This window comes from Brienomyrus brachyistius, chromosome 7 (genome assembly GCF_023856365.1).
Source record: "Brienomyrus brachyistius isolate T26 chromosome 7, BBRACH_0.4, whole genome shotgun sequence".
Taxonomy (NCBI): Eukaryota; Metazoa; Chordata; class Actinopteri; order Osteoglossiformes; family Mormyridae; genus Brienomyrus; species Brienomyrus brachyistius.
This window is the reverse complement of record NC_064539.1, coordinates 11,286,668-11,305,332: the sequence shown is the minus strand read 5'-3', so window position 1 is coordinate 11,305,332 and position 18,665 is coordinate 11,286,668. Positions and strand designations below refer to the sequence as shown.

At 45.2% G+C, this 18,665-nt stretch overlaps 1 protein-coding gene across 2 annotated transcripts in view; it reads left to right on the top strand.

The window, feature by feature from the left end:
* Positions 1–18,050, top strand: part of LOC125745843 (ceramide transfer protein-like) — a 29,021-nt gene extending 10,971 nt beyond the window's left edge. Inside the window, exons 3-17 of one of the 2 annotated variants that reach the window (XM_049019074.1) lie at positions 135–251; positions 7,848–7,955; positions 8,227–8,365; positions 11,202–11,285; positions 11,431–11,588; positions 12,736–12,828; positions 12,941–13,027; positions 13,295–13,387; positions 13,973–14,068; positions 14,337–14,469; positions 14,564–14,634; positions 14,915–15,043; positions 15,188–15,317; positions 15,411–15,547; positions 16,008–18,050. In XM_049019074.1, coding sequence (XP_048875031.1) covers positions 135–251; positions 7,848–7,955; positions 8,227–8,365; positions 11,202–11,285; positions 11,431–11,588; positions 12,736–12,828; positions 12,941–13,027; positions 13,295–13,387; positions 13,973–14,068; positions 14,337–14,469; positions 14,564–14,634; positions 14,915–15,043; positions 15,188–15,317; positions 15,411–15,538 — 1,566 coding nt within the window. In that variant the 3' untranslated portion in view covers positions 15,539–15,547; positions 16,008–18,050. Of the gene's footprint in view, positions 1–134; positions 252–7,847; positions 7,956–8,226; positions 8,366–11,201; positions 11,286–11,430; positions 11,589–12,735; positions 12,829–12,940; positions 13,028–13,294; positions 13,388–13,972; positions 14,069–14,336; positions 14,470–14,563; positions 14,635–14,914; positions 15,044–15,187; positions 15,318–15,410; positions 15,579–16,007 lie in introns of both variants that reach the window. The other variant, XM_049019076.1, reaches the window with a different exon arrangement.
* The last annotated feature ends 615 nt before the right edge of the window (positions 18,051–18,665 follow it).

The window sequence follows — 18,665 nt, the reverse complement described above, 5'->3', positions numbered from 1 at the left end:
CAAAGGAAGGAAAGGGCAGCTATATAAGACACTTGATTTTGTGAATGCAGTGACTCTAAAAGTATTTCATGGATTTTTTTTTTCAAATTTTGTGTATTCACCGTGTCTCCCTTGTTCTCTCCCCCCACCCACAGCCCCACGAGTTTGACGAGTGCCGACTGGACATCAGCGTCAATGACAGTGTGTGGTACCTGCGGGCGCAAGACCCAGAGCACCGGTCCCAGTGGATCGAGTCCATCGAGCTGCACCGGGTAAGGCTCACATGTGTCTTTTTGGCTCCAGGGTGGTGGGCGCTTTTACAGTTACCCAGACTGCGCCTGCAGAGCGAACCTACACGACTCTTCCATGATCCTGAATCCTCCCGTTGTGTGAGATTTCAGCAGCGGCTGTGCCAACCTCTTTCTCAGCCGTGTGGTTGGCCATGTCCCCCACCCCTCGCCCCAACACTGTAGTACTCTTGTTCCTTCTGCTTTCACTCTGCTGGACTCATTCATGCATGGGAGATTCTGCAGTATCTCCATCATTTGGTTTCTGCAGTTACCGCTTGCTTCCTCTTTTAACAGTGCTGGGAAGGGGGGGGAGGGGAGGTTATCGTGTGCCTCCAATGGCACCACTGGGGGGCTCTTGGCGATCTGCTGATCCTTGTTTTTGATGGTATCGGGACGTTGATAGTTGTACAAACAAGTTTCCCCTTGGGTCCAGCAGGACATTGTCTGACCACATTTTGGCTCTGGCCTGACCTAGTGCACTGGACTTTGTGTGTCAGTGCATGGTAGCATGGGCCACAAAAAGACCCCGGCTGGATGTAGAGTGCCACTCTGTGCAGTCATTAGAGGTCGGAGCTGATGGCACGGCTCCGACAGGATGTTTGGAATATCGCGCAATGGCGTGGAAATGAGACCCAGAGCTGCTGTCACACTATCCAGCAGCTGTAGGGAAGGTGCTGCTGCCCCATGGGCGTTTTGTAGGTCAGAGGTTAAACGCCACCTCCTGTACGGGGCAGGTAGCCTTGGCAGGAAGGATATGCCAGTTCAGGTGTCTGCTGTACTCCTGAGTGGAGCGCTTGACCCGATTATCCCAGGTAATATATCTGGCTGAGTAAGCGGCTACAATTAAAGTCCCTCAGGATTAAGTGGCCCGATAGAGCAGCTGGATACAGTGGCTTCCCAGCTTTGTGAGGTTAGCCTAGCGGGCCGGCGTGCGACTCTGGTCCACGTGATGAGGTGGTCCCTGCTTCAGCGGCTTGGTGAGATGTTTCCTCAGTGGAATGTTTGAGGTTACGACCTTGTGGGGCTTTTTAGCCGTGCCCTTCTGTTTAGCACCAGGCTATTTGCAGCCTCTTATGTATTTATTGACTGAGAAATAATATGTATTTATATATGTATAACACATTCAAAATGTAATATCCCTTAGAAAAGAGAGTTTTGAGATGTGATTTCATAATAATGGGCCCTATCACCTGCTCTCTTGCATCCTAGCTATGTACTGTGAGGAGCATTTGCTTAGTACGTTGCTGTGATGTGGAAACTTTCAGATAGGCTGTGGCCGTCCATGTTCAGCCATTATTATATTCAGCCTTTAAGGGCTGTGGGTGTCAGGCAAGGTTTTGACATTATAGTCACAACTAGGAACTGGATGCCAGGTTACTGATGCAAGCCTCTTTCTTTGAGGACTGTCGCCTTCCCTGCACAGCACACTGTGTTCTCCTGTGCCCTGGAATGCTGTAACCCTTCCCTCATTTTAGTGACACACCTTGATTCACTACTTCTTGCATTCAGCTGCTGTTCGGATACATTAACAGGGCTGGGCATTAAGTATTTTTCAATATCAGTACCAGAACAATACCTTGATTTCAATACCAGTTCCAGAATAATCATTTTTTGATACCAATACGGGGGCGGCATGGTGGTGCAGTGGTTAGCACTGTTGCCTCACACATCTGGGTCCCAGTCTCCGCCTGGGTCACATGTGTGTGGAGTTTGCATGTTCTCCCCGTGTCGTTGTGGGGTTTCTTCCGGGTACTCCGGTTTCCCCCCACAGTCCAAAAACATGCTGAGGCTAATTGGAGTTGCTAAATTGCCCATAGGTGTGCATCCATGAGTGAATGGTATGTGAGTGTGCCCTGCGATGGGCTGGCCCCCCATCCTGGGTTGTCCCCTGCCTCATGCCCATTGCTTCCGGGATAGGCTCCGGACCCCCCATAACCCAGTAGGATAAGCGGTTTGGACAATGGATGGATGGATACCAATACGTTTTTAAATCAGTTTCAACCACAACAAAAATACGTTAAGCATTACATAACAGATTTTTGTATTTGAACAAGTTGTTTTGTTAGTTATTGGTTAGTTACTGGGAGGATCCATCCCGATCGTAACAGGATACAGCCTTTTATTTATATTTTACTTATACGACGATATATGTGTTTATAATTCATAAATAAAAATGGCCGGCTAATCTTTCATTTTTCACAGAATAAAAAAACGATTTAACGTTATCCTGTTAATAAGCGATGGCACGTTATGGAGACGCAAGAAAAAAGGGATTCAGTCTTATTATTAAGGTACAAAAATAAATCCACCTGCTATCTGAACTTCCGCGTAACTTATCATATTATCGCCGGTGCTTTTGATCAAGCAATCGGAAAGTTTCAACGCTCCTCAGTAGTGCCTCCGAGGACCTGCAATCGGACCACACACACACAAACTATTTCTTGCTCTCTCCAGGTGTTTCAAGTGACGATGCGCTCAGGCACTATATGGGGGCAGGGGCATATTTGGGAATAAATGAGGGACATAACGAAGCGCTGGCGCGCTTAGTTACTAAAATTTAGTCTCCAAAAATGGTCGCAGTTTGGAACCCTGTGGAGCCACACTTTTGATTTCTTAAGCATTTTTTTACACTACGCGACAAATAAAAACAATAAAACACATGACAGCCAGCTCACAGGTTTGTCTCTGGGTATACGTGATTCCTTCCGGCCTCCATGTTTGTGTAATGCTATAGAGATGCACCGATCCAACATTCAGATCGGTATCGGCTCCGATCCAGACTTATTTGACGGATTGTGCATCACCATATGTGACAGATCCACGTCGGTTTCTTACTTATTTAGTTCTTGAGAGTCTCTAAAAACACAGTTCCTATTTCGTGTTGAGCTTATCTGTATAATCAATTGCACGACGGTTCCCGTTTTTGGCGTGAATTTTGCGGCTTTTAAATTGAGCCATAACGACACCACTTTTTTTTTCTAGCGCCCAGTAACTACCGCCTGCTGTGACGTCATGTTTATAGCTTTCGCAGCCGGAGAAGCGTAAAAACATCAAATAAGAGGGTGACGTTCTGAAACTATTTTATACTTTAAACAACTAGTAGTACAGTGATTTGTAAATATTTGTCGTATTAGTATTTGTAAAAACAAAGTTTTGAGAGGTGGAAGTAGCGTTTTGTGGAAAAGCCCACTAAAAGCGCACGCACTTTTGCGAGACAATGTGAGTAATATGGAAAACGCAATGGACGGTTTGGGAGTCGCTAGCTTGGGCTGTTTGCACACTCGCTGCAGCTTGTGATACTCGAGTGACTGCAGTCGTAACGAAGTGTAAGTCACGATGTTGCCAGTGGCAGAAAAATTGTGGGGCATTTTAAGCATTCACCCCTTGCGTATCCACGCTTGGAAGATATTCGTATTGAACTGCAAATGCCTCAAAACAAGATGTACAAACAAGGTTGAACAGTATATTATGTATGTTTCTAGTAGCCTAATTAAAGATTTTTTGGCATATATTATTCATCTGTTTTTACTAGTTCAAAAATTTTAATATATGAAGTATACATATATAAGTATATTAAAGTAAAAAGCATCGAAATCGGTATCGGAACTGAAAAATGTGTATCGGCCAACAGTAAACGTTACGTCAATTACATTAATAGCCAATCATCGGCGATTTTAGATCTTGATACAAGTATGCTGTATGCTTATTAGCTCACATTCGCAGGGATTTACTGTTTGGGTATCGGAATTTGGCACCGAATCTGTTCATTCATTAGCGTTCTTCGAATACTCTGTGGGCTGCTTTGTTGTAGTGATTTTGTATTCGCCATTTGCACAGGTACGGGTACATTGGAATGTTTTATTTCGCATATCCCATCATGCTCTCCTTATAGACATCCACGCATATGGTTGAAAGCGAAGCTTGAGATCAGTGAGCAGGAACTGGCCATGTGGAGCATACTCAGCTGCAGCCCCTCCTATCCGCTGCGTTAGAAAGGCTTCATCCTCCTCAACTCTGCAGTTCTGTTTAGTAATTGTTGCTATGGCAGCTCGTGTTTGCGTTTGAAACATGGGGTGGGACGGGGGGGATTCCGGAGATTTTGCTGGGGTGAGAGTTGCGCCCGGCCCTGCAGCTTATCCCCGTGGTCTGGGAGCTGGGAAATCCCCACCCCAGCACTACAAGCGCAGAGGTGAGTAAAGCTGCAGGAAGCCGTGAGTCACCAGGCTTGCCGTATACTTCTACTGACGGGTCATGACTCACACTGCCATTACCATGATGATCAAGAAATACTCGACTGCGGGAGGTGCTCTCTGGTACCTTTAGACCACACCCACCACCTGTCCTGCCTGTCTGCTTCTAGGCCTGGCCCTTACTAACTGCTTGCTGTGGAAGCCTGTGACATACGCACTGATAGCTTTGAAATTCAAATGTTACCAAAACTCCTTTTTTATTTATTTAATCCTGATGTTGGCTATTCAGGAGGAACTCCTTGGGTTTTATACTGTGCTTTATCTCGTGATCAGCCATTAAAAAAAAAAAAAAAGGGACCTAAAGGGTGTTAGGATGAGTTTCCTGGGAAGGTTACTTCTGGTCTTTGACCGACTGTAACCCCCCTGAGTCATGATGATGGAGGATTCCCATCTCAGCACTGCTGCCTAGTGGTGGAAAGTTAAACAACCTAAGCATCTGTGGTCAGCCTAACAACCGGAGTTCTGAGGTGTCTGGTCTCTCGTGCTGTGAATTGCACCCATAAATCATTTACATTGCATTAGTTTCCTTTTTCAGCAGCCCAGATCTGTTTTGGCTTTGCATGAAGCACTGAATGAAAATGGGAATGGCAATGGAAGGTGTAAGCCTTATCTAAATTTCACACACAATGTCCTCAGTTTAGTTACATTTTAGTAAGCCAAATTGTAGTGGTTTTAATTCCTTCACATAGTTTTTTTGATAAATTAAAGGTTTTTAAAAGGGCTTTTCTCCAGCCCCTTGGATAAGTGCATTTTTTCATTACAAATTCAGGCCATTTTTATTGTCTGTTGGCATTTGTTCATTTTGATATTTCCATCGCTTCTCTTTAGCAGTCCTTGTCATGGCTATATGTACAAATATTATCATTTCACATTTCAGGTGACTAATTGGTTCTCGTTAACTGAGGGATACCTTCCGGTGAGCTTCTCATGCCCAGGTCGCTCTTCCTGCGGCGGAGTGAGCCGATGCCTTGTCCTGTCAGCAGCCTGTACCCTGCTGGCACTGTGCCCATAAACTCAGGATGCTGGGCACAGAAGAGAAAGTATTTCCAGGAAGCTCCTGCAGGCTCATTTGTTTTTGTTTTGCTTCTCTGCCACATTTAGAAACTGACCACAATATTGAAATTAGGTTGGCAGGAGTCTCAGTTTGGAGATCGATGTTCTCCGAAATGGCTCTTTGCTCCCCGTGGGGGTGCGTGTTGCACTCTGAGCCATTACGGGCAGAGAAGGAGCCTCTGGACTTTGGGTCTCCTCTTCCCGTCAGGCTGCCCCCACCCCCACACTCGCCTTGTTACTCAGAGAGATACATCATCGACGTTCTGCCGGGTGAAGGTCAGCCAAACATACAAACCAGCAGGACATGTGCCTGACCATTCGGACCCATTCTTAATTGTTTTTTTAATTGCTGCTTATGAAGTTTTTTTGAACTTGCTTATGTGATTATGATTCACCCCAAGGCACCAAAACTCGGCTGCAAATGTAAAAACAGCCACAATAAATTGACATCCATGCCGTTCGCTCAACTGACTGCCAGAACCCCCCCCCCCCCCCCCCCCCCCCCGAAACTCCAGTGTGCCTGTTGTTTGTGTCGTTCTGCTTCTTACTGGTCATTCTGCCAGGCGTGCTATAAGGGGGTGGGGGGGAATTTGACACATATTTGGATGGGTCTGGGTTGATCCAATATAATATGCTTTCGTGGGGCCCAAAATCTCTACCATCACCTACAGTTGTGCAATTAATCGAACTTGAATCACGATTACAATTGTGGCTTTCCATGATTATGAAAAAATGATAATCGAGAAACAATATTCATTCATATCTATTGAAATGATGCCCTACTTTATCTTGCACAAAAAAAAATCCAAATTGGTGCACTAATTTTTCAGCGGTGGGAAATAATCATGATTGGTCAAGAAATCATAAGTGCTTAAAATAATCGTTGTGAAAAAATGATTTTTGCCATAATCGAGCAAATCTACCGTCACCCCTGCCTCTATCCAATTGTTGATATGGTCCACACGGACGCAGGCTGTTACGGGAAGGTGGCTGAGCTGTGGGCTCACAGTGATGTCTGTCTGTATAAGTTTTGTCTCATTTTATCATAAAACAATGTATTCTTTTGGTGTGGAAAAATGCCACAACGCGACACCACTGCAGTGTGGATTGGACTGTTGTCTCCTGTCTGCGCTTCATGGCTTTAAGTGTACAGCTCTGACCAACAGGGGGCGCAGGCTCACATGATTGGCATGTGAAATTCAATACTGACACGCTTAGAGCAGGAAGTGCCAGATACCAGATACAAGTACAGATAATGTGAAGAGTTGATGTTCTGAGTTTTCTAACATTTCTAATCTGTTTACTGCCATTAGTGCCTTGCCAAATGCGTTGGGCATAGTTAAGTCTTGTATTTACTCGCTGGGATATTTATTCAAATTCTGTTTTAGTTCATTCTTTTGCCAGCTAAGCTTCGATTCCTCCCAGCACTGACTGACTGCTGATTCTGTCCACCTTCTGTTTCGTAACTTACCTTATGTTTACACTGCTTGTGGCGAGAGCGTTAGCGTTCACTCTGGCCGCCCTGTAATGGAGTTTGCGGGGACAAGGTTGTTCACAATGCTAGGTCTTGCAAACTTAAATTTGTAGCTTATCTTTGTACTGTCTGCCGATAGGATATAATTTGTCAAAGTCAGGTAAGAAAGGCATTAGCCTAGGTATCTCAGTACTGAAAGACCTTTTTACCACATATCTTTTTACCATGTTGATATGACATAAAAAATGCATGTCTACAAGAGTTTTTTTTTTTTTTTTTATGCATAGTTTTATGCCGCCTAAACACAGGTATTTTTTCCCCTGTCTACAGGGTGTAATGCCATGTGGAGACTAATTCTGTCTCACTGTTTATGCCCCGACAGTTTTTGTAACTGTTTGGTTGAAACAATAGTTTTCACACTTGTGTGAAACTCTTTAGTGGAGCATCTCTGCATTCCGATTGGTTGCCACTGAACCCCATCTTAGCTCATTACCATAAACTTCACCAGGCTTCATCTTCATTTTGATGCACTCTCCACCTAAATTGAGCCCTGACCTTCCTTTTGCTGCCTGACCAGTGACACAGAGAACGAATGACTTCCGGCAGCTTTGATAGTGGTGTGAACGCACGGGTACGATTGTATGCAGTATTAGCACAATTTGCTCACTAGGTCCCTGTTGGGGCCTGACTCTGCACTCTGCTTAGAACGCTCCCCACGTCACCCTCTATGCTGCCCTCTGCTGGCTGCACCTTCCTCCCAGGTCTGCTTTCTTCTTCATGTATCTCCGTTCCCTGTTATAGGCAGAGTCTGGCTACGGCTCGGAGACCAGCCTCCGTCGCCATGGCTCCATGCTGTCCCTGACGTCAGCGGCCAGCAGCTACTCGGCCACCTCCGCTTCTTCCTTTAAGGTGAGGAGCATGTCCCCTCCCCAGCCACTGTGTGGCGCTCTCTCAAGGCTTCCCATGATGCTCCTCCATGTCATGCCCCCTAAACCAAACTAAGGTTAACCTTAGTCTGCTGTTTGAATTTTATTGATAACTGTGTTCTTGACTTCATTAAAATAGTTATAGATTTCCATCCTGACGGCAAAAAAAAATTAAATAAATTAATAAAATTTAAAATTTTTAATCAGTCTGCTGGGCCAATGAACACAGGGTGTACCATTCTGCATCCTGATAGAAAGGTCATAGCCTGCGTGAGAAGTTGGCAGAAATGGAGACCTTCCGGGACATCCTGTGCAGACAGGTGGACACCCTGCAGAAGTACTTTGATGGCTGTGCAGACGCTGTCTCCAAAGATGAGCTGCAGAGGGATAAAGGTGAGCACTTCCTGTGACCTCGGGGTGCTGTCAAAATAAAAGTCCAGGCATATTTGTAAAGCCCTGCTGGTGACTTTTAATTTGAAGGAGTGGGGCCAACCTGGTATGCTATATGGGATAATTAAGGATGACTTGAACATGGGTTTTTGGGTGATTCCGCACATACACTACCATACCAAAATATTAGGACACCTGTCATTACACACACGGACGTCTGCGGGTCCTTGAGCAAGGCTCTTAACCCCCCAGCTCCCTGGGTGCCGCTGCGGGTGGCAGCCCTTCGCGGACAGCTTACTCTACAAAGAGCAAGCTGAAGGAGGCGTAAAGACAATTTCCCCACGGGGATCAATAAAGTATGAATTAATAATAATATTATTATTATTATTATTATTATTATTATTATTAATGACATCCCATTCTTAGAACATAGGTTTTAATATGGAATTGGCCCACCCTTTGCAGCTATAACAGCTTTAACTCTTCTGGGAAGGCTGTCCACATGGTTTAGCAGTGTGTTTATGGGAATTTTTGGCCATTCTTCCAGGAGAGCATTTGTGAGGTCAGGCACTGATGTTGGATGAGAAGGACTGACTCGCAGTCTAAACTCCGCTCATCCCAAAGGTGTTCTGTCGGGTTGAGGTCAGGGCTCTGTGCAGGCCAGTCAAGTTCCTCCACACCAGACTCACTCATCCATGTCCTTATGGACCTTGCTTTGTGCACTGGTGCACCGTCATGTTGGAACAGGAAGGGGCCGTCCCCAAACTGTTCACACAAAGTTGGGAGCATGAAATTGTCCAAAATGGCTTCAAATGCTGCAGCACTAAGAGTTCCTTTCACTGGATCCAAGGGGCCAAGCTCAACCCCACACCATCATCCTCCCCCACCAAACTTTAGACTAGGCATGATGCAGCCAGGCAAGTACCGTTCACTTGGCAACTGCCAAACCCAGACTCCATCAGATTTCCAGAGAGAAGCGTGATTTGTCACTCCAGAGAACATGCGTCTACTGCTCTAGAGTCCAGTGGCATCATGCTTTACACCACTGCATCGGAGGGTTTGCATTGCGCTTGGTGATGCAAGGCTTGGATGCTCGGCCATGGAAACCCATTCCACGAAGTTCTCTACACACTGTTATTGAGCTAATCTGAAGGCCACATGAAGTTTGGAGGTCTGAGGCTATTCACTCTGCAGACAGTTGACGACTTCTGCACACTGTGCGCCTCATCATGCTTTGTCCCCGCTCTGATTTTTCATGGCCTACCACTTCGTGGTTGAGTTTCTGATGTTCCCAATTGTTTCCACTTTGTTATAATACCACTAACAGTTGACATGAAATATTTAGTAGTGAGGAACTTTCACGAATGGATTTATTGCACAGATGGCATCCTATCATATTACTATGCTTGAATTCACTGAGCTCCCAAAAGTGACCCATTCTTTCATAGAAACATAGATGTTTGTAGAAGCAGTCTGCATTCCTAGGTGCTTTATTTTATACACCTGTGGCTATGGAAGTCATTGGAACCTCAATGAATTCAGTGATTTGTAGAGGTGTTCCAATACGTTTGACAATGTAGTGTATGTTACGATTAGAGGCGCCTTTGCACTGCACCAGATAACAAACTTTTGGTACTTCTGGTGATCATTTTCTAATGGTGAGAAAAACTGGTACCAGTGCAGAATGACATCACCATAATGCAAGGCAGTGTGTCTTGTGCTAACTTCAAAAATGGCTGCTATTGAATATTATAGCACTGGGCGACATGTAATTAATATTGACATTGCATATTATGCACTAACAACTATGCGTTTTGCATTTCAGAGGTAGGTTATTTGCATGATCAGTCAACAATGAATACCAAACGAATACCTCAGTTTTGGTTCTTTGCTGGTACTGGCCCTGCACACTAACAGTCAAAAGTATTTGCAGACTGAGATTTTCTACATTTGCATGTTGTTACTCACTTAACATTTACTAAAAATGTACTCAATATTCTTTGCTAACAAGTACTTTTAGAGTATGTTCACCATTTGAGTACTTTTTTATTAGCAAGAAAATGACATATCTTTCATTCATCAAAGTAACTTCCCTTAGCAGTTATAACAGCAGAGAAAATTTGAGGCATTCTTTTCTACAGGGTACATTAAATACTGCTCTGTTTCATAGGATGAAACAGTTAACTAGTGCATTTAAAGTTAAAGGACAGCCTAGAATTTGACTCTGCCAACAACCAGTTAATAGGAATGTCAGACATGTTACATACTCTTTCCATGTAAAGGAAACGTGTTTCATTTGACATATTATCATTTATATGTTCATTCAACCTTCCAATTCTTAACAAGAATAAAAAAAACTACAGTTTATGAAATAACTGAAGTAGAAAAACCTGTGGTGTACAAAACCTTTTGACTGGAGGTACATACACATTGTACATATAAAGCTTGATACCTGGTGCAGTAGACGTGCTATAGGTGAGAGGTCCCTGCATGGCCTCATTTCCAGCGTTCAGGGAATGTGCCCCTCAGCCCACACACCGGTCCTGGCAGCCACCCTCCCCCCCCCCCCACCCCACTATCACAACAGACCGCTCCTTCATCAGCGCACAGAATCCTTCCTGTTGTTTCGCTGCACTTGCCCCCCACACTTGCTTTCTTCCCCTGCCTAAAGAAGAAGCCGGGCTTTTGTCCTCGGTGACAATGCCACCCGGCGGATGATGACGGCCAATCTCGGGTGGCTGGCCCCGCCCACACCCACACAGAGCGCACAGCCCAGTCCCCACCCGTCCCCCCCTCTTGACTTGGGAGACGGCGCACTAACTGCTGCCATCCTTTCCAGTCGTGGAGGACGATGAGGATGACTTCCCCTCGACTCGCGTGGACGGCGAGTTCCTGCACGGCCATAACGGCGCCAAGGAAAAACGTGAGTGGGGGTTGGGAGTCTTTAAATTAGTTATTTTTTAAATTTGCGTTTGTAATAAATGTTGAGTAACGTAGAGGAGCAGTACATGGAAGGGCTGCTGTAACCACTGGCTGTGGGATGCGCCTTCTCTTTGCTCCTTTTCCAGTGCTTCCAGTTCTGAGTTCCAAGGGGATAAATGGGATTGATTTCAAAGGAGAAGCGATTACATTCAAAGCCACCACTGCCGGAATCTTGGCCACCTTGTCGCACTGCATCGAGCTCATGGTGAAGAGGGAGGACAACTGGCAGAAGAGGCTGGACAAGGTACGGCACGGCACGCCTGCGTCTGCCCTGTTCCGTCTCCAGTCACTGGCAGTATTTTCTGAGAGTTGCTTAACATGGGCAGCCTGATTCTAACATGCCAAGGATCTCCTTCTGTGGAACTGAGGCATTGGTGGACAGCAGATCCCTGCTAGATCTCCTTGAGTAGAATTGATTGAGGCATTGGGAGATAGCGGATCCCTGCTATATCTCCCCGTGTGGAACTGACTGAGGCATTAGGAGATGGTGGCTCCCTGTTGGATATCCCCATGTGGATCTGACTGAGGCATTAGTAGATGGTAGCTCCCCGCTGAATATCCTCAGGTGTCTCTTAGACTTCAGACGTATTTCTTTTGTTCTCTTTTCTGGCAGACTGTTGTACTAGTGCTGCAGCTGCATCTTGTTGCTACACTCGCTTTTCCATTCCCAACCCTCCACCCGGAGGAGAGATCTGCATTAAACTGCAGCCATCCTTCATGGTGCAGCCAGTCTGTTTTTCTGGCTCTGTGCGTTGGGCTGGTGGGACACTTGGGCCGTCGGCTGTCTGCTTTCTATTCCAGAAGTTTGGGGCTGCTTGAGACACTCCTGCCCCAGCAGGCTCTCCCTTATTAACAAACGGGGGGTTTCGACTGCACCCAGCTGCATTCCAGCAGCCGCTCCAGGGTGGATTCACCTCGCATCTGCTCCTTCCCCAGTATGAGAGTGTGATACTTTGCCTTAATTAGGAAGGCAAACGGTTCTGTCCCTGGCATGTGATGCTGCTTATCTGCGTTTCCAATGTTAAGCTGTCTGAGCCGGGCCAGCTAGAGTCCCCATCCTGTTCATTGTATCTCATTGCCCTGTCCTCCTCCTGTTTATAGAGAGGGCCAAGGTGGGGCAGGCGTCTGAGGCAGCCCCCTGATTCGTGTACACATGACTCTTGTGACGCGTTTTGTAGCTGCAGTAGCTGTTCCTTGGGCTTCTCATTTTTTCCATAGTAAACATATTTCTGAAGCACAATAGTTACTGACTTGACATGTAAACCTTCATGAACTCTAAGGGCAAATTAAAGCTCGAGGTTCATGTCCTGTCCCTGTTCCCTGGACCCTGATCAGCATGGATAGCTGGAGCGTCAGTAACTCTGCAGAGTCTGTCTCCCTTGCTCCTGAAGGAAATGGAGAAGAGGAAAAGGGTGGAGGAAGCCTACAAGATTGCCCTGTCAGAGCTGAAGAAGAAATCTCACTTTGGGGGCCCTGACTACGAGGTATGGAGATTTATCGGACTACTAATTTACCAGATGGATAATTTCAGTGTCTTCAAGTGCCTGGGGTCTGAATCATCTTTTTTTTTCTTGCAAATTTTCATTTTTCTTACAGGAAGGTCCAAACTGCCTCATCAACGAAGAGGAGTTTTTTGATGCAGTGGAAGCTACCCTTGACAGACAGGACAAGATTGAAGAACAGGTGACTAGCAAATTGAAACCATATGTCTGCATAAAATCTCTGGTTTGCTTAGGGGCTGGGAGGACTCTAAAATTAAGCGCATTGTGAGTTCAGTCATGTGTTGCTTAGATTAACTGTTATTGAGCTGGACCTTGATGAAGCCTTAAGGTTAGTTGTTTTGTGTATGTTTGTTTTTTTTTGTTCAGCATCATATTTGCATTTTCTGCCATAGGTGGTTGACTGCTGCTTTTCCATGTAACACTGCTAACAAGCCACTTGTCTCTGCAGTCCCAGTCTGAGAAATCCAGGATACATAGGTCCAGTCCAGTGCTGCCTGCAGACATATACTCCTCCATTGGCACCCACAGATTCGCGGAGAAGGTGAGATGGCAGTGAACTCGCTGGCTTTCTGTAGGCAATCGTGCTTTAAGTGGGTCACCTCAAGACCAAAGCATTTGCTGGTATCCGGTGGACTTTGCACTTCAACGTGTGAAGTTACTTGTGATCTTGACATAGACCGTCAGTTATGACCCTTCTTCTGCGTGGTGGGTCTCGTTGCTGATTTGCAGCCAATGCCTGTAGCTCACGCTCATTTCCAAATATTTCCGTGTTTCAGAAAGGAAGCCTGCACCATTGCTTACCAGATATTTGCTTCTCCTGTTCTTAATTTCTAACAAATTACTTGAGGGTAAATGTTGATTAGCTAATGTAATTCCTTAGATGTATGTTAAGGTCAAATTTTGCAAGGACACAATGCAAATGTTTCTCTGCTGGGTTTTTGTTTCCGATGGACAAGCAGAGTGTTTGGGGCTGCAGAATGTATGTGTGTATTATGGAGGGTGTTTTCGACTTTTCATTTGGTTTTATTTTCCGGCCACATTAGGGTTAGGAACGGGTGGATGTTTGTGCAAATCTAGCAGAAGGTTAAGCATATATGCAGGTGTTGACCTTTTTTGTATGTCCTAGGTGGAGGAGATGGTGCAGAACCATGTGACCTACTCCTTACAGGATGTGGGTGGGGATGCCAATTGGCAGCTGGTAGTTGAAGAGGGCGAGATGAAGGTGAGGGACCCCGGTCACTGCGCTTTTTCAATTTTACCGCAAGCACGTTCTTTAGATAAGTCTAACACTTCCTGAATTTGCATCTTATGAAGGATATCGGAGCTAAATTCTCCTTCGATGACTATATTGACACTTGTAATTACTTTGTCTGCCACATGATGGCGCTCAAGACAAGTACATGCTGTGATCGTATCTGTCTGGAAAGAAAGCTGCATACCTGTTTAATTATGCTTTGAAGCTCAGTCCCTATGGTTTTGGCCCATTTCAGGTGTACCGGAGAGAGGTGGAGGAGAACGGCATCGTTCTCGACCCGCTGAAAGCTACCCACTCGGTTAAAGGGGTGACGGGTCACGAGGTGTGCCACTACTTCTGGGACACCAACGTGCGGTATGACTGGGAAAGTGAGTCAGTTTCCGGCGACCCTCTTGTGTCTCGGTTCGGAATGCATTTCAGGAAGACAAACCCACTTCTCTCACTCATGTCCATCTCTTTCAGCTACCATTGAAAACTTTAACGTGGTGGAGACGCTGTCTGACAGTGCCGTCATTGTCTATCAGACGCACAAGGTATCTGCCTGTCTCAACATGTTTGTTCTGTGTGCTGGTGGAACACTGGTTTAAGACATTATTCAGAGAGTAGTACAGCAGGGTGATGAATTGATATTGGCTTTGTTCTATGAGTATAGCTAGCTTTCAATGTTAAGAGTGGAATAGACAATGATTGTAATTTAGTGACATGGTGTCTGCATTTATTTGCTCAGATTCCACAATTTGTGATGTCAATTACTGTTATTACTCCCTCGATGTTGGCGTTTGGCCTGTTTGACGGGTGACGTTTGCCTCGCAGAGGGTGTGGCCCGCATCCCAGAGGGATGTTCTCTACCTGTCAGCGATCCGCAAAATTATGGCCAGCAACGAGAGCGACCCGGAAACCTGGCTAGTCTGCAACTTCTCAGTGGATCACGAAAACGCTCCGGTGAGCTCCACCTTATGGTCGGCCACTACTGCTCTTCCAGTAGGAATCCAGCGCTTTCAGCCTTTTGCCTTTTGAACTCCTGTTATCTGAATGGCTTCTTATCGCTGAGCACTTGCATTATTGCTCCTCCCCACCATCTTCCAGCCCAACAGCAGGTGTGTTCGTGCCAAAATCAACATAGCCATGATCTGTCAGACTCTGGTCAGCCCACCAGAGGGAGACAAAGGCATCAGCAGAGAGAACATCACATGTAAAATCACCTATGTGGCTAACGGTGAGCTTTCGGGAAGACCTGCCGCATTAGTGCTCATAGTCCCTGCAGTGCCGTGTACAGTGCTGACCAAAAGCCCTGCTCTCTTGTTTCCAGTGAACCCAGGAGGCTGGGCACCAGCATCCGTACTGAGAGCAGTGGCCAAGAGGGAGTACCCCAAGTTCCTCAAGCGTTTCACCTCTTACGTCCAGGAGAAGACTGCCTGCAAGCCCATCCTTTTCTAAGCCTGCCAGGTACTTCACCTGAAATCCAAGGCCAAATCAGGTTTAAACTTCTCGGTTCTGGCCTGTTGAAGTGTGCATGAGAGGACAGCTTTGCATTTAGAAACACGAGCCATAAACAAGGAGTTCAGTGATTTTTAAAGATAAATGTTAAAGATAGTATTTTATATGTAATGGTGAGATTTTAAAAAGCTATTTTGTGCTACGTGAAGTGTTGTTGAAGTGGAGCCGGGCCGGGGTTAGCTTGTGTTGTCGTTTTTTTTTGTTGCCTTTTTGTTGTCAGATTTTGGTACCGTAGACAGGGTGATACAGCACGGAATTTTGGGTGTGTTACAGATTGAGATGTATTACATAGGGGAATGTTTGCGAACATGTAATCCCTCCAGATAGGACAGTCTGTGGGTAGGAGAAAATTCGACCGGCCTGGTGTTGAGAGAGACCTGTGCTAACCTGCTTGACTCTGTGTGAACAGGCCCACGAAGAAGCCCCCCCCCCCACCTCCCCCTGACTTGATGGCGCCGCTCTGCCATGGAGCGACAGACTGACTGCACATTCCTGAGCTGGTGGACCTCCAGCAGCAGAGGGCACTAGGCCGACCAAGCCACCCCACCCCCCTACACTCAGAGCCAAAGCGGCAGTGGGCGTGGCTCGAACCTCCTTGCGGCTTCTGCCACTTCCTGTTCCAGCTCTGCGAAACCATGGCGACACCAAAGCCACGGGGTCTCCTGTCAGCCACATGTCACTGTGCAGCTGCACCATGTCACCTTTGTCTCTCTGTAAATATGTTTTGGTGATTTTTTTTTTTTTTCTTCTTCACCTCCTCCTTTAGATTCTCCGTGAATAAGCCATGCTCTTGTAAATTTGTTTAATGCTGCTAATTTTTCTAAAAACAAAAAAAAAAAACAACAGCAAAAAAGTGGATTGCTTTAGCCTTCTCTCTTACTTTTCCCTTTTACAACTGTGACGAACTTGCGGACTGTTAGTGACACCTGGTGTTCCTTTCCCCCGGTGAAGGCAATTGACACTGGTCTGATGGGGGAACGAGAACAGTCTTTTTTTATTTTTTTTTTGTCCCTCAGCTGTTCATATTTCTGTCGTTTTAGTGTGTGCGTGCGTGCGTGCATGTGTGTGTGCGTGCTAGATTTCAAGAATAGAAAATGGGTGAAAGAAAACTTAAACATTGGTGATGGTGAATCTGAAAACTTGACACAAATCAACGAACTTGAATGTAGCTTTACACGTATTGAGGGGAACGGCCTGTCCGATCACGCAGCACAGTTGATCACAGAACTGAAAGTTGCTTTAAATTTTAAGTGTGCTGTGTTTAAATGATTGGGAGGAACTGGGACCGTCTTATGACCACTAGATTAAAGTATGCGACTATTTACTGACCTTGTTTCCTTCACCAGTGTTTAATCTTTTGGGTGTTGTGGGATTGGCTTCATCAGACATTGCACATGAGAAGTTAAACTTTCGTTTGTGTCCCTTTAGATCTGATGCACATGCCTTAGGGAACAGAATACTGTGGCCATCCAGCTGAACCCTTCAATTCAGAAAGTGCCTCTGTCTTAATTCTAGATTATAAGGGCATGTGATCTGTTTCTGGGTACTTCAAGGAAGATGTGTTTTTTTTTTTGTTTGTGATTCCCTCAATGAAAAGCACATTCTGTCTTGAGTTAACATTACATTTCAAGTTTCCCTGCCCCAAAGTTGTGACTTGAGTATCAGCCAAAGTGTGTCTTCATAGTGGACACAGTCAGTGACAGGATTTCAACACCTTTGAGCTCCCTCAGTTGGGGAAATTTGTATTGAACAAGCCAGAGATTCTATTTCAATTCTGATTAATGAATTCAGGCTTGATGATATCCGTTTCTCAGTAGTGAGGGAGCATTTACGGGGTTTAAGGGAGCCACGCATCCGTCTCTTGTTCATGGTTTGCACAGTGAAGTTTTTCCCAACTTCAGCTCATTATGTCGGTGGTGCTGGTGTCTGACGGATGCTGTGAAACCTGAAATTTTGCAGATGTTTATACATCGACTTCTAAGATGTCTTGGTCTCTGAATCACACATCTATCAGAGATGCTTTTGGGAAGCTTAGATGCTAGATGCTAAATAGATGTCTTATTAAATTATTGATGCTGTTCAGTACCAAGACTTTCAGAAATATATTCATATTGAGATGTATATTAAATTTCCTAAAAAATCCTATGGGGAAAATATTTCATCATATTAGCTGGTTCTTCGTGTTCTCTTATTGAATATTTAAAGTTTTAAGAATAATAAAAAATTATGGACACTTTGTGTTGTGCTTAAAATGTTATTACATACCACAACATTTTCATGAGCATGAATGTGTATTTTCTCTGATCTTTATGACCATTAACATAATACACTGTGCATATAGTGCACTGTAAAAAAATGGATTAGGTGAGCATCATTTGTGATAGATTTTTCTCCATTTAATACAGAACATAGAAATGTTGTTTTAGAATTAGAATTAAAGCTTCATTCATCATGTCTGTTAGTCTTTTTGTGGTCTTGAAGCATATTTATATGTGTTGAGTGTTGAATAATCTGGATCAGTTGTGAGTTTTATAATAAAACTGTTAGAGAGCTGTGGTGTAGCAGGTTTAAAATAGCTTAAGACCAAAAGTTACATGAGGAAGCCACATCCAGTTAAGTCCCCATCTTTTTGAATGTTTCCTGGGTTTAACGTCTGATGTCCAGCTTTTCGCCTCCAGGAGCTGCATCTCTAAGGGTTAAGCTCCTCCTTATACATGAATGAGTCGGCTGCACCGCTATGGCTTTTGTGCTGGTGAGATGTGATGCAGCGCAGCCTGATTGGTCGACCCCCTCTCTGCCGACGGCAACCCATGGTGATGTCATGTTGGGAGGGCCTTTTGATTGGGAGCTCAGTATTCCGCTTCCAATCATACCTAACACTGGGGCGGCACCCATAAGGAGTAAAGGAGGGGCAGAAATAAAGGTGACATCTTCAGTGTTATTTAGGTTCTTGGATTGAAATGTGTATTTTTGTTTTGTTTGTATTCTAGTTTAAACGTTCCAGGAGATTTTCCACTTCAAATACTAAGTACAAGTTAAAATCTAAAAATTTTGGAGCTGTGGAAGC